Source organism: Stegostoma tigrinum, chromosome 2, assembly GCF_030684315.1.
Source record: "Stegostoma tigrinum isolate sSteTig4 chromosome 2, sSteTig4.hap1, whole genome shotgun sequence".
NCBI classification, from domain to species: domain Eukaryota; kingdom Metazoa; phylum Chordata; class Chondrichthyes; order Orectolobiformes; family Stegostomatidae; genus Stegostoma; species Stegostoma tigrinum.
In genome coordinates, this window is record NC_081355.1 from 86,179,041 (window position 1) to 86,199,002 (window position 19,962).

The 19,962-nt window shown below is 39.9% G+C and overlaps 1 protein-coding gene across 1 annotated transcript in view; it reads right to left on the reverse strand.

Annotated features, from left to right (window-relative positions):
* Positions 1-19,962, reverse strand: part of vps50 (VPS50 EARP/GARPII complex subunit) — a 164,963-nt gene that overhangs the window by 91,081 nt on the left and 53,920 nt on the right. The window contains exons 7-10 of the mRNA XM_048557646.2: positions 18,337-18,454; positions 18,215-18,250; positions 11,250-11,332; positions 646-688 (exon numbers count right to left, since the gene is read on the reverse strand). Of these exons, the coding sequence (XP_048413603.2) occupies positions 646-688; positions 11,250-11,332; positions 18,215-18,250; positions 18,337-18,454 (280 nt within the window). The remainder of the gene's footprint in view (positions 1-645; positions 689-11,249; positions 11,333-18,214; positions 18,251-18,336; positions 18,455-19,962) is intronic.

Here is a 19,962-nt window from a genome sequence, read left to right on the forward strand (position 1 = left end):
GTCAAAAAACAACAGCAACTGATTTCTGTCCAAGAATAGTTTCAAAAAGTAAGCGACTCTTTGAAACATTACTTTTAAATGCTCGTTTCAGAAAGTTAACAATAAAAATACCAACGAGCAAATTTACCAAGAACACAGGTGAAATCGTAAGCATGGGCCATGTTACAGTCATTTCTCAAATGTGGGTCAATGGCATGTACTAGACAACCAATTATGAATGTGAATGTAACAGAAAATGATTCCTTCTGCTAAAACCATATCAAATTTCTTCTCCTGATTTTTTTGATGAAAACCATTCAGGTACTTTTACTGGTGAAGTAACAGAAACAATTAATAATTGCCAAATTTGAGCAATACCAGACAGGCAGTGCTTCATTTTCAAAGTGGAATAGGGGAATGGGAGCAGCAAAACCATTTGCCAACATAACATTGTGATACCAAGTTCCAAGAGTGATGCGTTTACCAACACTAACATTTTTTTTGTTTAAATTAAGCTTTGATGATGTCTGGTTAACAAAATTAATTTTAAACATATAAACGATCAACATGAATTCATGCATATGTGCAACATTTGGGAAATAGCTTGCTTTTCCACATTGTCATTTAATAAGCCATAATTAGAAATATTTTATTTAAAATCCCTACCTCTATTTGTTCCAATGTATCCTGTAATTTTGAATTCAGTTCACTAAAAAAAAACAAAAAATATTAGCTCTTCTTTAAGTACTAATAAAATCACAAATGCCAATGTCATCTCATTCTGATGAATAAATGGAATTACAAAGACTGTAACCTAGATAATTAGCCATAGTCCATAAGGTACCATAGGCATCTTTTCTAATAGAAAGATGCAATTGGTTATGGAGCTTAAGGGGCAGAACTCAGCATCAAATGTGGAGCAGGGTGAGGAGATCACACGCCAATATAGGAACTGAATCAATGTTTTTAAGCTATGGGCACAGGAATGGGGAATTAAACTCACAAATTGATGCTGGAATGTTCTCTCATTCAGCTTATTCCCACTTTACCTCATCTAAATTATCATCCAAACCCTCCATGCCCTTATCTCTCAGAGGCTCAATTAGCTTCCCTGAAAACACTAACACTATCAAATTCAACCATTTCCTGTGATAATGACTTTGCACATTCTCACTCCACTTTGCATAGCCAACTGCTTTGAAATTCTGAGATGCTGCTTGGCCTGCTGTGTTCATCCAGATTCACACTTTGTTAGCTTTGAAATTCTCAATTGGATTTCCCAGATACATGGCCTCCAGATATGTTCTTTTCCCAGATGAGCAAACATTTTCTTTGTACCTACTCTCAAAATTGCTCAGTTTAAAGATATCTAGGATGTCACTCCTGAGCATGCTTTCCTCCCACGCCACCCCCAAAATGACCCAGTTTATAAATTATTCCATGATATGTATACATTTTCATTTCTGGCATCTTCTTTGTAAATCTTTCCTCAGCTTTGTCAACTGTTTTCTTATCACTTTCATAGTATGGTAATCAGAACTGCAAACAGTATTCTTAAGTGTGGTCTAACTAAGGTTCAATACAGATACAACTTAACTTCTTTTTAATTCCATTCCTCTAGAAAGAAATCCTCAACCCAGACTTGCTTTTAACAACCTTGCCAACTTGTGGTGCAACTTATGGATATTTCTACTCTCAAACCCCCACTGGTCTTTTACTCCACCAACACTTGCACCTTCCAAGCAATAAGTGAGCACTCTATTGTTTTGTACCAGGGTTGGTCAATGTTAGATTTCGTTTACCAATTATTTGTCGTTTCTGCAAACTTGTCAATGTCCTCCAGCAATTTGTTGCACTTCTAGGTATAGGCTATCCTCTTCAAATTGGCACCAACTGCAAACTTAGAAATTGTGTTTTCATTCCAAAGTTCAAATTACTCCTGTAAGTTAAGCACGGCAGTCCTAGCACTCATGCTTGTGGAGTACAATTTCCTCCTCCCGCCATTCCAAATAACGAAACACTACTGCATTCCAATTCCTTCTGTCTTAAAACAAGGGAACAATCTATTCTGCTATTTGCACCTTCATGCCAAATTATCTAAGTTTATTCAGTAACCTGTGGGAAAACTTAATAAATGACTTTTGAAAATCCATACAAATTATTTATACTGTCTTAATATACTGTTGCAACTTCCAAAAATGGAAGATCAAGTAAGATTTTCCCCTTCTCAAATTCATCCTGACTGTTCATTATATTTTTCATTGAGGTGCTCCTCTATTCTCTCCTTTCATAAAGGTTCCTTATTTCCCTATCACAAACATTCAATTGACTAATTTAAAGTTTGACACCCCCGTTCAGCATGCCTCCCAACACATTCCTTAATACAAGAATATTAGAAGTCAGTCTTCTGATTCTACACTGTTATCCAACAAAGGACTATCTAACAAAGGCAATCGTGCCTTTGCTATTTCTTCACTGTTTTCTTTGAAACTATGTGGATGCAATCCATTTGGGTCAGAGATCTTATCCTGTCAAAGCTTGATTAGTGTTTTCAATACATCATCTTTATCAAGTGTCCTCGTTACTTATGTAACTCAATGCTGATACATCTACCTGCCCCATTATTCCACACAATACCAACGTATAAGAATTACTCCTTGATATGATCTATCCCTTAATGGCCCTATTCCAATCACAGCTTTTTTATCATAATGTGATGTGCCTATGAAATTTTTTATTGTTAGTATAAGACCTTGACAATTTACTTTTTTGGCTCTTCTTTCCTTTTTCAAACTTCTTCCCTACATTATTTATATTGTCCTATTTATTTTCCCAAATTCTATGCCCAGTCCTTAAAAAAAAAATCAGCTTTTCCTTCACCCATATCCTGGTCTTTGTCATATTAATATCCTTCTCTATCAACTTCAGGCATATTATGCAGCCTGGATGTTACCATGCTTTTACTTCCCTTGTATGCTCTGTTTTGTACTCCATTACGAGATCCAAAAGCACATCTTTCCTTGTTCAGAATTTTACATATTAGGTTAAAAAGGGACCAAAAGTAGTACTCATTGCAGGAAATCTTTTGCCGATAAACTTCTGTTCAGGTCACATTCAGATAGTTGAACTTCCACTTGCTTATCTGGTTTATGTTTAGATTGCTTCCAATTCTTGTGACTCCTTCCCCTCAATACATCTGTACATATTAGCCCTCCCTCATCTGCGATGCTGGAAGACTGACGTAAGCTTCTAAAATGTTTAGCCTCGATTTCAGGGTAGGCAATGAAATGGTCGTGCCTGCTGCTGGCCTCAAAGAACATTTCTATTCCAAAATATCCAGCACAGAACCAAAGCGCTCTTGGAGCAACATGGTTGTCAAGATGGCCAAGTAAATAGTCATATGATTCTCACTGCTAACAAATGTGGAAGCAAGAAGCTTCAGGGATAGTAGGAACTACAGACACTGGAGAATCTAAGATAACAAGGTGTAGAGTTGGATGAACACAGCAGGTCAAACAGCATCAGAGGAACAGGAAGGCTGACGTTTTGGGCCTGGACCATTCTTCAGAAATGGGGGAGGGGAAGGGGGTTCTGAAATAAATAGGGAGAGAGGGGCAAGCAGATAGAAGACGCATAGAGGAGAAGAAAGGTGGAGAGGAGACAGACAGGCCAAAGAGGCGGGGATGGAGCCAGTAAAGGTGAGTGTAGGTAGGGAGTTAGGAAGGGGATAGGTCAGTCCTGGGAAGACGGACAGGTCGGGAGGATGGGATGAGGTGAGTCGGTAGGAGATGGGGGTGGGGCTTGAGGTGGGAGGAGGGGATAGGTGGGGACAAGCTGGGCTGGTTTTGGGATGCAGTCAGGGAAAGGGAGATTTTGAAGCTTGTGAAGTCCCCATTGATACCATTAGGCTGCAGGGTTCCCAAGTGGAATATCAGTTACTGTTCCTGCAACCTTCAGGTGGCATTGTTGTGGCACTGCAGGGGGCCCAGGATGGACATGTCGTCTCAGGAATGGGAGGGTGAGTTGAAGTGGTTCGTGACTGCAAGGTGCAGTTGTTTAGTGTGAACCGAGTGTAGGTGTTCCGCAAAGCAGATCTGCAAAACATTTTACACTTATTTAATCTCTAAGGCAAAACACAAAGGTTAGGTCCCTCGAATATGTTCCAACAATTTAAGCATTTGTTCATGTAGCTAAGCTAATGGTCGGTCATTCTTCTTCAATTCACTAAATTTATTACAAAATGATTTTACCAAAACTGGTTGCTCTAAGTAGTATTAAAAGGGATTGTGTTTTTACAAGCTTGAAAATAAAGCTAGAAAAATAAATTCCCTCATCTACAATCTTTTCAAAGTCATAATGGGATATTAATTAATCAACTGATTTTTAATTTATTTGCTCATGGCACATCGGCATCACTGTAATTACTAACTGAACTTGAGAAGCTTGTGGTAATCGTTTACTTTAACCATTTGCAATCCATATGACACAAGTACACCCATTGTTCTGTTATGAAGAGGGCTCAGGCCTGACCCAGCAACAGTAAAAGAACAGAAACACAGTTTCCAGTTAGGATAGTGTGTGGCATGAAGGGGAAGGTGCTCCCTTCTATCCACTGCTCTTTGTACTTCTAGATGGGAAAGTTTGCAGGGTTAGAAGATGCTGCCAAAGGTGCCTGATACAAATGTCTCTCCAGTTAAACTCAAGTTAAATTGAGTCTTCTGAGTAATATGATTGATGAACACATGTTTAGAAAATGACAAATTCCTTTTGCATAAAGATTCAAACATTAGCAACTTCTTCAGCACATTTTACATGTCACAGATTGTCTTAAGATAAAATTTGATATGTGAAGAATATCATAAAAACCCAAATGTTCGAGAAAAAAACCATAATCATGTTCATTTTAGGATGCTTCTTAAATTAGCTAATTAAGTTGTTTCATAAATTCAGGTTCATTGCTACAAACTGGTGAGTCCTCTGTCTTCAGTATTAAAAAACAATCAAATCTCTGCTCAATTTTGAGCAGGTTATTCATAAACAATGAGACACTGATGATGATAAATCTTAACACTATACAAACACAGGAACATCCAGCAGAAACCAATTTGGTTCAGTAAGCCCACTTGTTATTGCATGATTCCATATAATTTGAGCCTTTTAATCTCATAACAAATCCTGAGGTAACTGAAGAACAAATACACATTTAAATGTGACTCTGAAATGTCTCCCTTGACAATGCAAATATTGAGCAAAACAAAATAAATATCAGACAACTATGATCCATAATCCAACTTCTGTTGAACTTCTGTTGCTTCTATTTATGGAGCTTCTGATCCCATGTGATTTGCTAATTACCCTGACATTTGTCATGTCACATTCAACGATTTATACAAATGCTTGCCCAGGTTCCTCCATCCCTATGCAACTTTGCCCATGAAACTGTCCTTCCATGGCTGCGGGCAACAATATCTCCAAAATGAAAATTTGAACCTAAGGAAATAACAAGACCAATTGGAGATGGAGGAAGCCAGTACCTTAAGTTTTAAAAGGAAGGTCTTTCCAAGAAAAGTGTTTTGACAACTTTTGTTTTTGATGAGGGAGAAACATCTGACTAACTTGTATTCGTAAGTCCACTTAATAACAGATAAAACATTTAGCTGATGACAATGTATGTTACTCTGATCTGTGTTTTCTTTTGCATGGGCCTATGAGATATGTAGACCCTCAGAGCAGCCGTGCAGCTTCGAGGGAACATTTGATGACAGCTTGCAAGGATCAAGACTGTTTGTAAAACAGTCCTAAGCATCCAGTTGCCTGCCACTTCAATAAACCACTATGTCCCCATGTCGACATCTGTCTCCCAGGAAGTGTTCCAGGAAGACGCGATGTAAGAAGCTGGAGGATCTTCTCCCCAGGTACCTTACAGCATTCAGGACTCATTGTTAAGTTTAACAAGTTCACAGCATGAACACTTCCTTTCACATCTACTACTAACCCCCACACACCAGGTCCTGTTATGAGTTGGGAGAGATAATGGAAACTGCAGATGCTGGAGAATCCAAGATAATAAAGTGTGAAGCTGGATGAACACAGCAGGCCAAGCAGCATCTCAGGAGCACAAAAGCTGACGTCTGTTGAAGGGTCTAGGCCCAAAACGTCAGTTTTTGTGCTCCTGAGATGCTGCTTGGCCTGCTGTGTTCATCTAGCTTCACACTATTATCCTGTTATGAGATGGGTTGCTTTTACCACAGCCAACCCATTTTCAACTACTCATAGTCCCCATCAGAACATATCCAACTTCTCTTCTATCCTGGCTTACAATCCCTTTGTCTGCCTGCCTATCTTTTCTCTTTGTCTCTCTTTGGGCTCTGTCTTCACTTATCTACTCATTTACTCTCTTCACCATCACAAATACTATCATTTCCTAACTACTGTTAGTTTTGAAATAGAATCACTGGACTCAAATGTTAACTGTTTTCTCTCCATAAATGCTGCCAGATCTGGTGAGTTTCACCAGCAATCTCTGTTTTTGTTATTTTCAGATTTCCAGTTCTTAGTATAATTCAACAGTCTACCCCAACAATACATACAATGAAATAGAATGATATTACATTAATTTCATGAATTGCTTTTTTGGACTTTTATGGCATTTTGTATAACAATTGTTACAGAGTAAAAGTCCATTGGTAATACATATCTATACATATCCAGAAATTATTTTAAATACACAGTAAATAGCCCAAAGATGGCTTCAACAATTATGAGACAAGGCTTGTCAATAACTTTCCCCAAAATTCTCAAGTCAAGAACAACCAGACAATTAGCACCCAGATAACATTCCAGACCTTTTAGACAGGAAAAATTGTTATCACCTCTAGTGACCATATTGTCAAGAAAAAAAAAATTGCAAGCTACACCCATCCCATAAGATGAATTACTGACTTTCTATTTAGCTGATTGCCTGATCTATTCCAGGTGTTACCTCCACGCAAGACTGTAGCCTAAAGGTAATTAATTCTCCTTCCCTGGAAGGTTTGGGCACATGACTCTCACAGAACTGAACCCAACTGCCTTTTGGCCTAAACAAATTTGAAATAACCCAGATATTTTAAGGACCAGTGCTTCTCCATACAACATCTACTGACAATAATTGAGATCCCTAATCGTGGGGTGCAAAGCAAAAGCCTCTGGCTTGTCAAAAGCATGCAGCAAGATATAGGTGTGCTCTTGCAAACAAAAATTTCCCTTCATCAAAATGGCAAAGTAGAAGTCACATTTCAAAGAAAAAAATCTGCAGGACTTAAAAGATATTTCAAAATAAGAAACAGCTTGTAATTCACTAGCTAGCTTCCCAGCCAACCCACCCTCATGAAAGAGATTCAAGTCTGCTAACTCCAACTTTGGACTTTTTACTTCACTTTAAAGCAAAGATATTGATAAATTAGCATCCCTCAGTCACTGCAAACACAATTATCATTTTACCTGTTCTGATTCTGTATCTCCCTGCATGTTTATAAAAGTGCACTCATGTTGTGAGATTTCCACCATGTCTGAGAGAGGCAGAAAGTGAAATAAATCCCAATTCTTTTATCAGTGTTGTATCCGTCTTTGAAAAGTCAGTCCATTAAACTGTAATTATGGGAGTTATATGTCACATTCTTTTAAAGGAAAAAGTAAATCACAACTTCCTTAGACAAATGGTGAGAAGAGGAAGACAGATTTGTTTTAAATCTCAATCTGTCCATACTATTTGCTTACAAATCTAGACTCAATATATCATTGTATCTTCTGTCAAACAAATTGCTGCCCATCTCAAGTTCACTGAATTAGTCAGTGTGATTTATGGCACAAATGGAGACAGTTCAGCACATTATGCCAATGCTAGTCAGTACCCTGTGGAAGACACAATCAAGTCTCATTCCTCTGTTCTGCAGACGTAACCTAACAAATTTTTTTCTGTTTAAGTACCTATCCAATTTTTGGAATCGCTTGTCACGTCTGCTTCCACTACCTTTGTGGGCATCAAGCTACATGAAAAAGCTCTTCCACACACACATTCTGTATATATTGCCCAAAATCTTAAACATACCCCTTAGATCTTCTCCCATTGGCTAATGGAAACAACATTTCTTGGCTCACATTTATCTAAACCGGTCACAATCTTGTGCACCTTTACCAAATCTCCCCTCAAAATCATTCGTTTCAAGGTGAACAACCTTGTCCACTTGTAATTAAAACTCATCAATCCCTAGAAACATTGCAGAAAATCCTCGCTGCACCCTTTTAGGGACTCTTGCATTTTGGTGAGTAAAACAGGACAAAATACTCTACTTATGGGCTGACTGGAGCTTTATAACAATTCAGAATAACACCCCTGCTTTTGCAATTTTTCTTCTGTTAACAAAACTGACAAGCCCATATGCTTTGCTAAATATGAATCTTTAGGTCTTGACACATTCAAAGCTAGTGAGTTTTGAGAAGATTTGTAGCTCAGGTTGAGGTTCTGGATGTGAGTTTGCTCGCTGCGCTGGAAGGTTAGTTTTCAGATGTTTCATCACCATTCTAGGTAACATCATCAGTGAGCCTTCGATGAAGCGCTGGGGTTATGTCCCGCTTTCTATTTATCTGTTTAGGTTTCCTTGGGTTGATGTCATTTCCTGCATTGGTGATGTCATTTCTTGTTCTTTTTCTCAGAGTAAAAGAACAAGAAATGACATCACCAATGCAGGAAATGACATCACCAACCCAAGGAAACCTAAACAGATAAATAGAAAGCGGGACATAACCCCAGCGCTTCATCGAAGGCTCACTGATGATGTTACCTAGAATGGTGACAAAACGTCTGAAAACTAACCTTCCAGCGCAGCGAGCAAACTCACATCCAGAACATTCAAAGCTCGATGAATATGTACCCCCAGGTTTCACCTTCCCCAAACCAGTGTTCCACAAACATTTTTCTCCAATGTGGGTGCATTTTGAGGCTTGAACATAGTCCTTACTGAGGAGTTAAAACAGAAGGAATGGGTGAGGTACCACGAAAACTAACAGTGACAAAGGCCTGAAAGAGTAGGCATCTCCTTGATCAAAGCTCATTGGCAGCCATTACTGTTACAGAACTGGCAAGCCCAAAATTAAAACTCATTATCTCAACTGTAGGTCTGGCAGCATGTGAAGGAAAAACAGAGTTAACGTTTCAGGTCCGGTGACCATTCCTCAGAACTGTTCAAGTTCTGAGGAAGGGTCACCGGACCCGAAATGTTAACTGTTTTATCCTTCACAGATGCTGACAGACCCGCTGAGCTTCTTCAGCAATTTTATTTTTGTTCCTGATTTACAGCATCTGCAGTTCTTTCAGATTTTACATCAACTGTAGTCACAGTCCTAGTTTGGGATTCCTGCCCACACATCCCTCCATTGTTTGTACGTCCTCTGCCTTTTGCGACAAAAGCTTTCACCTCAAACATTTCTTTATTAAATTTCATGTTATTTGTCCGCCCATTGTGGTATCTTAGCTATTCTCTAATGTAGTTTTAGCACCATCCTCACTGTTTGTTATTTATTCTCTATATTTAAAAAAAAGTGATCCTAGTATTGACATTTCAGAACACCAATGCCTACCACCCTTCAGTCTGAAATGCAGCCATTTAACATAACTCACTGCTTTCGAGCCTTAAGCCATTTATCCATATTGATTCTGATACTCCAATTCCATGAATTACAATGATGTTTATCAGCTTTTCTGAGAGATACTTTTGTCACTTATTTAAAATCCATACATATTGTATTCAACACATTCTCTTCAACTTGTTTCTTGATCAAAAAATGCAATCTGTAATCAAGCACTATCTAATTTTCCTGAATCCATGTTGACTCCCATTAATTAACTCAAATGATTCCGAAAGTCTGTCAATTTTCTCCCGGATTATTATTTCTAAAACCTTTCCTAGTACTGACGTTGAACTAGTTGATCTGTAGTTGATGGAACAGCCTTTGCATCCTCTGTTGAATAAGGATATGCTATTCTTTTTCATGTTTGCTTCATCTCATTTGACTTTTCTTTCCCTCTCCCTCCAGAGTTATTCCATAATAGATGGGGTATTTAGGGTCTTGACCTTGAACACTCAATACACTGGTGCCACTGACAACTTATTTTCACTGAAGTAGAGGCCTCGATATCAACAAGTGGCAATGGTTGAAGAGAACATTAGACTGCACTAACTAAACTGAAGAACGGTAAATGTCAGTTTTTCAAAGCCTCAGGTTTTATGCATTCTGAAGTTCAATTAAGGATTCAAATTGTTTTACCAGAACTGAATTTGCTCAGCTCAAAATATGAGCCAAGACTGAAGAGTCTAAGATTTTTAATAATAAGTTGTTTAATCTAAAATATTATCCATGAAACACAATTGAAAAGGATTAGAGAACAAGTATTGAACATTCAGCGATCGTATAGTGATTGCTCCAGAATGTACAGCTTTTCCCCAGTTTTTCTACATTTCCCCTGTTCTTGATGCTGCTGCTGGGCTATAGCACCCCATTACAGTCCACTTGCCAAATCAAGCTGTACCCACAAATCTTGCCAATGATTGTGGCTGATCCATTGACTAATATCAGCAGTCAGCAAGTACACAGAACAAAGCTAAACAAAAGTCAAGAAGTCTGTTTATAAAGCAAATTCTGAAGCTGTTACACCAGATACTAAAATTGCATGAAACCTGAATGACATATGGAAGTTTTTTTTTCTACAAAGAAAGACTGTAACTGCTCTGATATGATCCAAATGACAAGATAAAGAGAATGTGTCAGTTTGGAGATCTTGGTTAACGTTTAGTATGTCTTGCTCTTATCTAGAATTAGTGTCAAATATATCAATCATTTTTCCATCTGTAATATAAATACAGCCCACCAACTGATATTTTTCAAAGCATCTTGCTATTTTCTGCATTCTATGCTTAAAGCTTTCAGGACATGTTTTGACCCTGTGAACTCCAGTACTGCTTTCCTTTAAAATGATAGCATCAACATTTCAATGTTAGGCCTAGGAGTTAACAGAAGTATTGCAAATACTTATTTGACCACACAAAGAATTGAAAGCCACCCAACAGGTTGTCTCAGGGGGTCAGGATGCATTTTTATGCACCAAAACATGCTTACCAGATTTACTAGTAGTTTCTCTCTTCATTTAAAAGAGTTCAAAGTTTGGCAAAACAAAACCTTGAACGACAAACAGAAATTTCTTATTTGACTTGTTTTTTATAGATCAATGTTACCTTATGCAGCTGTAGTGTTTGAATGTGCTAGCTGCCTTTTGACATTCCAAACAGAGTTGTATTGCTCCAGGATAATCTTCTTCCTTAAACAAAACAATCACAAAAGGATTCAGACCTCAACAAAACCAATAGAACAAATTTTCAGTTGTAAAAAATTCGAAAATTGTTAATAAATATAAGCCCAGACTTCACAGCATAAATACAAAACAAATAAATAGGATGACAATGAGGCCATATGGTACAACAGAACACTGTCCTTTTACTACGATAAGCCAAACCCAGCATCCATGTCCTGATCATTCAGGTAGACGAAAACCATGATCTGGGTCTCAGTGGAGCTCTGAAGTGTGAGGTTTTGTATTTGCAACAAAGCATGGGAATACACAACCAACAGGAGGGTATATGAGGAGCAGATGAAGTGAAACACCTCAGAGTGGATGTCCATAGGCTCCTGAAAATGACAGGACAGGTTGACAAGATGGAAAAGGAATATGGGGATACTCTTCTCTCAATGGGTGAGGAATTGAATACAAATACTTGGATGTAATTTTCAAAATGTATAGCAAAGCAAGGGTGATGTGAGGAAATAATTTGTTACACATCAATGGTTATGGTGCGAAATGCACTGCCCAAAAATGTGGTTGAGGCGGGTTCAGTTGAAGCATTCAAGAGGGCACTGGATGATTTTTTTCAACAGAAACTGTCAACAGGGGCTTGGGGAAAAAGGAAAGAGATTGGCAGTAGGTAATGGGACTGCTGCAGAAACAATGGGCTAGTTGACCTCCTTCTAAACCATAACAATTCTGAGAGTCTGTTCAACATGCTGGTTCAATCACAGCTGGAACTGTGTGCAGAGTTCTGATCATCAAATTACAGGAAGGAGATAATTGCTCTAGACAGAGTACAGCGGAGACTTACAATAATGTTGCGAGAAATTAAGAATTGCAAGTAGGAGAAAAAATTGGATAGGCTTGGGCTGTTGTCCTAGGAATAAAGAAGGCTGAGGGGATACATAATTGAGGTATACAAAATAATGTGGGGTCTTGGATAGAGTGGACAGGGAAGACCTGCTTCCCCCAGTGGAGAGGTCAATTACCAACAGGTACAGATTTAATGCAACCTGTAGGGGGAATAGAGGGGTCAAAAAGGAAAATATTTTTCATGCAAAGGGCAGTGGAAAGGAATTCACTGTCCAGTTTGGCAGCAAAGGCAGAAATCCTTAACTCAGTTAAAATCAACTCGGATCTGCATCTCTGTAATCTACAAGGCTGTGGCCCAGGTGCCAGAACGTGGGATTAAAACAGGCAACTCATTTATTCAGCTGACACAGACATGATACGCTGCATGGTCTCTTTCTGTGCTGTAACTATTCTATTGCTGTTGCTATGCCTCAGTCAACATCTTTCTTTAATTATGGATTAATGGTGACCAAAAAGAACTGAGCTGCCAATTTACTATGATCTAAGTGAGCCATGGAGCCATTTTAAGAAATTAATGATCTAATTCTGTTTCTTTGGAACTGATACTATCATAATTGGCTTTATCTTTTATCTGGTGACTTCCTACAGAACTTAATGATGTGCACAGGACAGAATAGTCTGCTTGACTGGTGCCTCATTCACAAAATTAAGAATTCATGCATTCAATTATCAACATCTGTGCCTACAGTGTATGCCACTTACAAGGTACATTCTACTGACTTATTCAGGCTTTTTCAACAGCACATAAACCCAAGATTTCTACCATGTAGTTGAACAAGAGCAGTAGATGCATGGCAATACCTCCATTTTCAGGATTCCCACAATCTGAATTGTAAAAAATATTGTCACTTATTCAATGTCACCAGGTCAATATCTTGGAACAGTCAAGTGTGGGAATTCCTCTACCGTCTGGACTGCAGCGGTTTAACATGCATGAATTCCTAAGTGCATTGATTTTTTTTTGTTATAAAAATTAAGTCATGGAATGAGGTCACAAGGTAGCCTAACCAAGTAAGGATGCAGATTTCCTTCCCTAAACGGTGTTAATGAACCAGGTGGGTTTTTTTCATGACAATCAACATGGTTGCCACCAGATGAGAATTTAATTCTAGATTTTTTTTTTAAAATTATTTCAAACTTCAGCATCTGTCAAGGTACTTTTGAACCTATGCTCCGCAGAGCATTAGCCTAGGATTACACATTTAGTGACATTACTATTATGTCACCACATTCCCCCTTCAAAATGCAGAAACACTTGAAAACTTTCCAAAAGGACAATTATGATGGGTAATAACCACTGGCCCAGCAGCAACACACATCTCCTGAATGAACAAAGGAAATAGTTATATCATGGTAGTAAATGTAAATGTATATTTCCAGTTTCCACATACTATTTCTTCCAATTCGTTGTAGGTGTCATTTCAGCTCAAATATCCAGAAACAACATCAGTACTCCAGAGCATCATACTGCTTCTTAAATGATTCCAAGAATTTAACATGCATTTTTGTTGAATAATCAACACAGCAGAATGCTTTCTTTATAAGGAGTCCTTAATCGGTCAGTTACACAATTGGACCAGTGTCCTTTAATTACTGCAAATTTTCTGAAATAAAAACCATTCTTTCCCTGTAGTACCCCTCCCCTCCATCATAGTACAGCGATTGTGGATACAGGCAACAGAAACAGAGGTGGTACAAATAAATTTATTCCAGTTCCCTCCCCCCATCCCCCTCTCTGATGAAGGGTCTAGGCCCGAAACGTCAGCTTTTGTGCTCCTGGGATGCTGCTTGGCCTGCTGTGTTCATCCAGCCTCACATTTTATTATCTTGGAATCTCCAGCATCTGCAGTTCCCATTATCTCTGATACTATTTTAACCTCACTGCGAAGCCTCTTCCAGGGATGCCTAACCTGAAGAAGTTACCCTCCTCCCTCCGGACCAACCTCAGGGAATCTCTCTCCCATTGCAACTCTACTGACCTATCCCCTCCCTACCTCCCCACCTACACTCTCTCCACCTATCTTCTTTACTCTCCATCTTCGGTCCGCCTCCCCCTCTCTCCCTATTTATTCCAGTTCCCTCCCCCCATCCCCCTCTCTGAAGGGTCTAGGCCCGAAACGTCAGCTTTTGTGCTCCTGGGATGCTGCTTGGCCTGCTGTGTTCATCCAGCCTCACATTTTATTATCTTGGAATCTCCAGCATCTGCAGTTCCCATTATCTCTGGTACAAATAAACTCTTTTTTATTATTGTTATTTCAATTCGGAATGCACAACCTGAAAAGCTGGAGGAAGCAGGCGCAATAGTAACATTCAAAAGTAAAACATATAAATACTTGAAGAAAAAATACTTTACTGCTTTGTGAGTCGAGAACAGAAAGGTGGGAGGCACTAGGCAGCTCGATCAAAGAGCCGGAGCATGCACAATGGGCCATTCTGTATCATTCTACGAATCAAGTCTCAACCAAAGAATCTAAATTCTGCTGCCTACACTGACAAGAGAAAAAAGAGTAAGGTAAATAAACCCAACTGCTATCCATAGCAACATCTCATAATAATATTAACTACCCATGATAAGCATGGTCCGATCTGCAGCTTGTTAAAATTGTAAAGTAGAAAGAACTTTTAGTTGGGTGATGGGATTCATCACTTTAAAATGAGACTGTTGCAGTTGTCCTTTGGTTTGGACACCCGACCAGTCCCCCTCCACCGACAGTCTCATCTGCCTAGCCGAACTAGTCCTCACCCTCAACAACTTCTCTTTCGATTCCTCCCACTTCCTACAGACTAAGGGGGTGGCCATGGGCACCCGCATGGGCCCCAGCTATGCCTGCTTCCTTGTAGGTTACGTGGAACAGTCCCTCTTCCGCACCTAGACAGGCCCCAAACCCCACCTCTTCCTCCGTTACATTGATGACTGTGTCGGCGCCGCCTCTTGCTCCCCAGAGGAGCTCGAACAGTTCATCCACTTCACCAACACCTTCCACCCCAACCTTCAGTTCAACTGGGCCATCTCCAGCACATCCCTCACCTTCCTGGACCTCTCAGTCTCCATCTCTGGCAACCAGCTTGTAACTGATGTCTATTTCAAGCCCACCGTCTCACACAGCTACCTAGAATACACCTCCTCCCACCCACCCTCCTGCAAAAATTCCATCCCCTATTCCCAATTCCTCCGCCTCCGCTGCATCTGCTCCCACGATGAGGCATTCCACTCCCGCACATCCCAGATGTCCAAGTTCTTCAAGGACCACAACTTTCCCCCCACAGTGGTCAAGAACGCCCTTGACTGCATCTCCCGCATTTCCCACAACACATCGCTCACACCCCGCCCCCGCCACAACCACCCAAAGAGGATCCCCCTCGTTCTCACACACCACCCCGGATACAACGCATCATCCTCCGACACGTCCGTCATCTACAATCCGACCCCACCACCCAAGACATTTTTCCATCCCCACCCCTGTCCGCCTTCCGGAGACCACTCTCTCCGTTACTCCCTTGTTCGCTCCACACTGCCCTCCAACCCCACCACACCCGGCACCTTCCCCTGCAACCGCAGAAAATGCTACACTTGCCCCCACACCTCCTCCCTCACCCCTATCCCAGGCCCCAAGATGACTTTCCACATTAAGTGGAGGTTCACCTGCACATCTGCCAATGTGGTATACTGCATCCACTGTACCCGGTGTGGCTTCCTCTACATTGGGGAAACCAAGCAGCAGCTTGGGGACCACTTTGCAGAACACCTCCGCTCGGTTCGCAATAAACAACTGCACCTCCCAGTCGCAAACCATTTCCACTCCCCCTCCCATTCTTTAGACGACATGTCCATCATGGGCCTCCTGCAGTGCCACCATGATGCCACCCGAAGGTTGCAGGAACAGCAACTCATATTCCGCTTGGGAACCCTGCAGCCCAATGGTATCAATGTGGACTTCACCAGCTTCAAAATCTCCCCTTCCCCGACCACATCCCAAAACCAGCCCAGCTCTTCCCCTCCACCCACTGCATCCCAAAACCAGTCCAACCTGTCTCTGCCTCCCTAACCTGTTCTTCCTCTCACCCATCCCTTTCTCCCACCTCAAGCCACACCTCCATCTCCTACCTACTAACCTCATCCCACCTCCTTGACCTGTCCGTCTTCCCTGGACTGACCTATCCCCTCCCTACCTCCCCACCTATACTCTCCTCTCCACCTATCTTCTTTTCTATCCATCTTCGGTCCGCCTCCCCCCCTCTCCCTATTTATTCCTGAACCCTCACCCAATCCCCCTCTCTGATGAAGGGTCTAGGCCCAAAACGTCAGCTTTTGTGCTCCTGAGATGCTGCTGGGCCTGCTGTGTTCATCCAGCCTCACATTTCATTATCTTGGGAAAACATGCAGTTGTCTCTCTCGCAAAAAAAGAATAAATATCGAACTCTTCTAAAACTTTTAATTCCCCAAATAACTCTTCAACTGTAGTTGACAAAAATCGGAATCCTCAGACTATGAGCATGCCAAAAACCAATGTCCAAAAGTATCTACTTAAGACTTTAAAAATACATTAAAACAGACAAACGAAAATCACTTCTTTAATGATGTGACTGGACTTTGCAGTGACCCTTACACCAGTTTTTTACAAATCAAAGTCAGTCAGATGCTCAACACCTCCTGTAGCTCCTGACTGAATTGGAATGCCAACTATTGCTTAACGAAATGCCACCAGGATAGATTGTCTCCAGGGAAAGAAAACAACCCTACACAACAGAATTACAAGTCACGCCATCCTGTAAAATGTTTAATGACTTTCCATTTAACCTCTGGGACGAGGCATAGACAGTTCTTCATCAGCAATGCAAGCCTTGCTCTTGACAGAAAATGGATAAATTGGTTTCAGTGAATTTGACAAGCTTGTGTTAGGCCAAGTGGGGGACTCTTCTGTTGTAAAATGACATGAGGTATAAATTTCTTCGACCAGTAATTTAAAATGCATTAAAACAAATCAGTAGCTTTTTTCCAGATTTTCTTTTCCACTGACCCTCAATCCAATTGGTGAACTCAAACATTTTTCATCTTCTGGAGGCAAGAAAATATACTGGAAAGTTAAGAGAGGAAAGAAGAACACAAAGCAGTAGTCAAAGTACAAAGGACAACCCAAAAGAGAAAAGCAATTTGGTGCCATAATGGGCAAGGTGGCCAAAAAGGAATGAAAAACAGAAAGGAATGTGTGTTTCTCTCAAGTCACATTGTAAGAATTCAAGAACTTCTCAAACTGTGCATACAATATAATGCGGCATATATTAGGATCACAATTATTAATTAGATCTATCAACAGAGCAACATCATAGTAGTTAAACATAGAAAACATATAATTCAACATACAAATGTTGATACTTGACAAAATTAATGTTCAAGCAAAAAAACAAATTATAAGACAATTGTTAGGAGAGTTGCTTTGCAAGAGATCTCCATGATTCTTCCAAAGTAGGCAGGCAGTCAGTCAGTCTGGCCCGAGTACCAACATCCCCACTGACCGTTACAGCAAGTTATAGAGGATCACAGCTTCCAAATGCTGCAACAGTTGCAATCTGAAGGTGTTCTCAAAGCTGCCTGTTGCAAAATATTTGATCCTTTTTATTCAAATCAACTTAACTACAGCCTGAGCTGAACTTGTCCAAATTCTATACGGTAATAAACTTAGCCAAAATTAGCTCGAAGCCAAGGCAACAAAACTGAAAACAGATCAAACAGCTATGACGTGTGACAATGACGAATGGAAGTCAAAATACTGCTTCTTCGATCTCCATTTATGATATTGCAAAGTTTAACATACTATATTAGTTCAATAGGTTGCAACTTTCCAAATATGATACTGATCCAAAAAATTGTGAAGGAAAATAATCTTTCACATTTTACTTCACACTTAAAATTTATAATCTGAAAATACAGTGACCAGTCACCACTGTTTTATTAGTGTTATGAGAATTTAAATCATGATTGCTTACCTCCAACATCTCACTTAATCGCACATCCGTCCGTTGCTGTAAAGAACAAAATAAACACTTTGTGAGAAATATTTCGCACAAACTAAAATAAAAATAAGTTTAAATGTGTAAAAATTATATACCAGTGTTTTAATTGTGCGTAAAGACTTCAGTAGTCCAATCAACAGCTGTCTCTTTCTTTGATTCGCAAGTAACCCCAGGCTAGCTTGTGTAAAGCCTTCCTTGGCAATATTTAGCTGCCTGACAAAATAAAAGATCAACAAACCTATTTCAAGCAATTAAATATGGTAATGAAATGCAATCAAAAATGTTAGTTGTCTTTATAATAAAAGGTTCACTTTCATATGACATTCAACGTTTATCTTTAACATGGTAAAATATCCAACAATGCTGTAGAGAGACATTAGATAAAGGAATCTTGGGCCAGAAAAGGAAGGATGTGGACCAAAAAAAAACTGCTTCTTTGATCAATCATAAGATCGGGTTTGAAAAGGAGATCAAAGGCAACAGGGAGAAGGTTTAGCAATAAAATTCCACAGAAACCTAAGTGGCTGAAAAAGCAACTACAAGAGGTGCGGAGGTGAAAGACCACACATCAGAAGTGGGTGCATTCATAAACCAAAAAAATCACATGAAAAATACACAGCACTCTCTGCACCCGGGAAGCCACACCAAAAAGCAGATGGGCAGCATCCATTCAACAGAGTTAGACAGTTTGATTAAATAGTAAGTGATCAGCTTTTGTTACAGGTAAATGAAATTAGTTGTTTTCCTAACTCTGCAAATACCTTTTCATTCTTGCTGTCAATAAATCATCTCCAATATCAAGATGCTTTTGCAAGAAACAAAACAGCACAGCAACAGGGCATTCAAGCCAACTTATCCGTCGTCTCAATAAGGATGCTCATCCCCTCATGCTCCACACTTCTTGTTCCCAGCAGATACTTTTATCCTTCTCATCCTTCACTGAAATCAATTTACTTAATTCACCGCTATGTTCCTTCTTGCATTCATGAGTGACTCATATGTTTATGGCCCTTAGTCCTCATCTCATCGTCTCTATCTATCTTCATCATCTTAGATCATCTGATTGGTTTCTAGTTTTCAAAATGAAAACCAACATGTTCTATCTTTTCTTATTTGTTGTAACATCTAGAGTGGGGCAGCCAGAGACTTTTTCCCTAGGCTGGAGGTAGCTATTACGAGGGGGAATAATTTTAAAGTGAATGGAGGTAGATACAGGGGAGACGTCAGAGGTACATTCTTTACTCAAGAGTGTCGTGGGGGCGTGGAATGCATTGCCGGACAGGGTAGTGGAGTCAGCCTCATTAGGAGCTATTAGATTGGCATATGGATGATAGTATAAGGTTTGGGTGGAGGTGAGATAGGCCTTAGGATTAGGGTAAAAGTTCGGCCCCACATCGTGGGCCGAAGGGCCTGTACTGTTCTACGTTCTATCTCTGTACTATCAAATCTCTATGCTTTTACATCTTCTCCAGCACTACTGCATGTTGTTTCAAACATTGACCAAAACTGCACAAAGCCACAAGTGTAGCTTAATCAAAATTCCATACAAATCATACATAACTTATCTACTTCAACAATACTATCCATCAAGAAAGCTTTTCTTTCTCATTTTTGTGGCCTTGTTAAGCTGATTTGCACAACCAATGATCCACAAATCCAAATCTAAGATATCTTGAAACGAAGATGTCATGTGGACTTTAATTTTCCAACATGCATGTCAC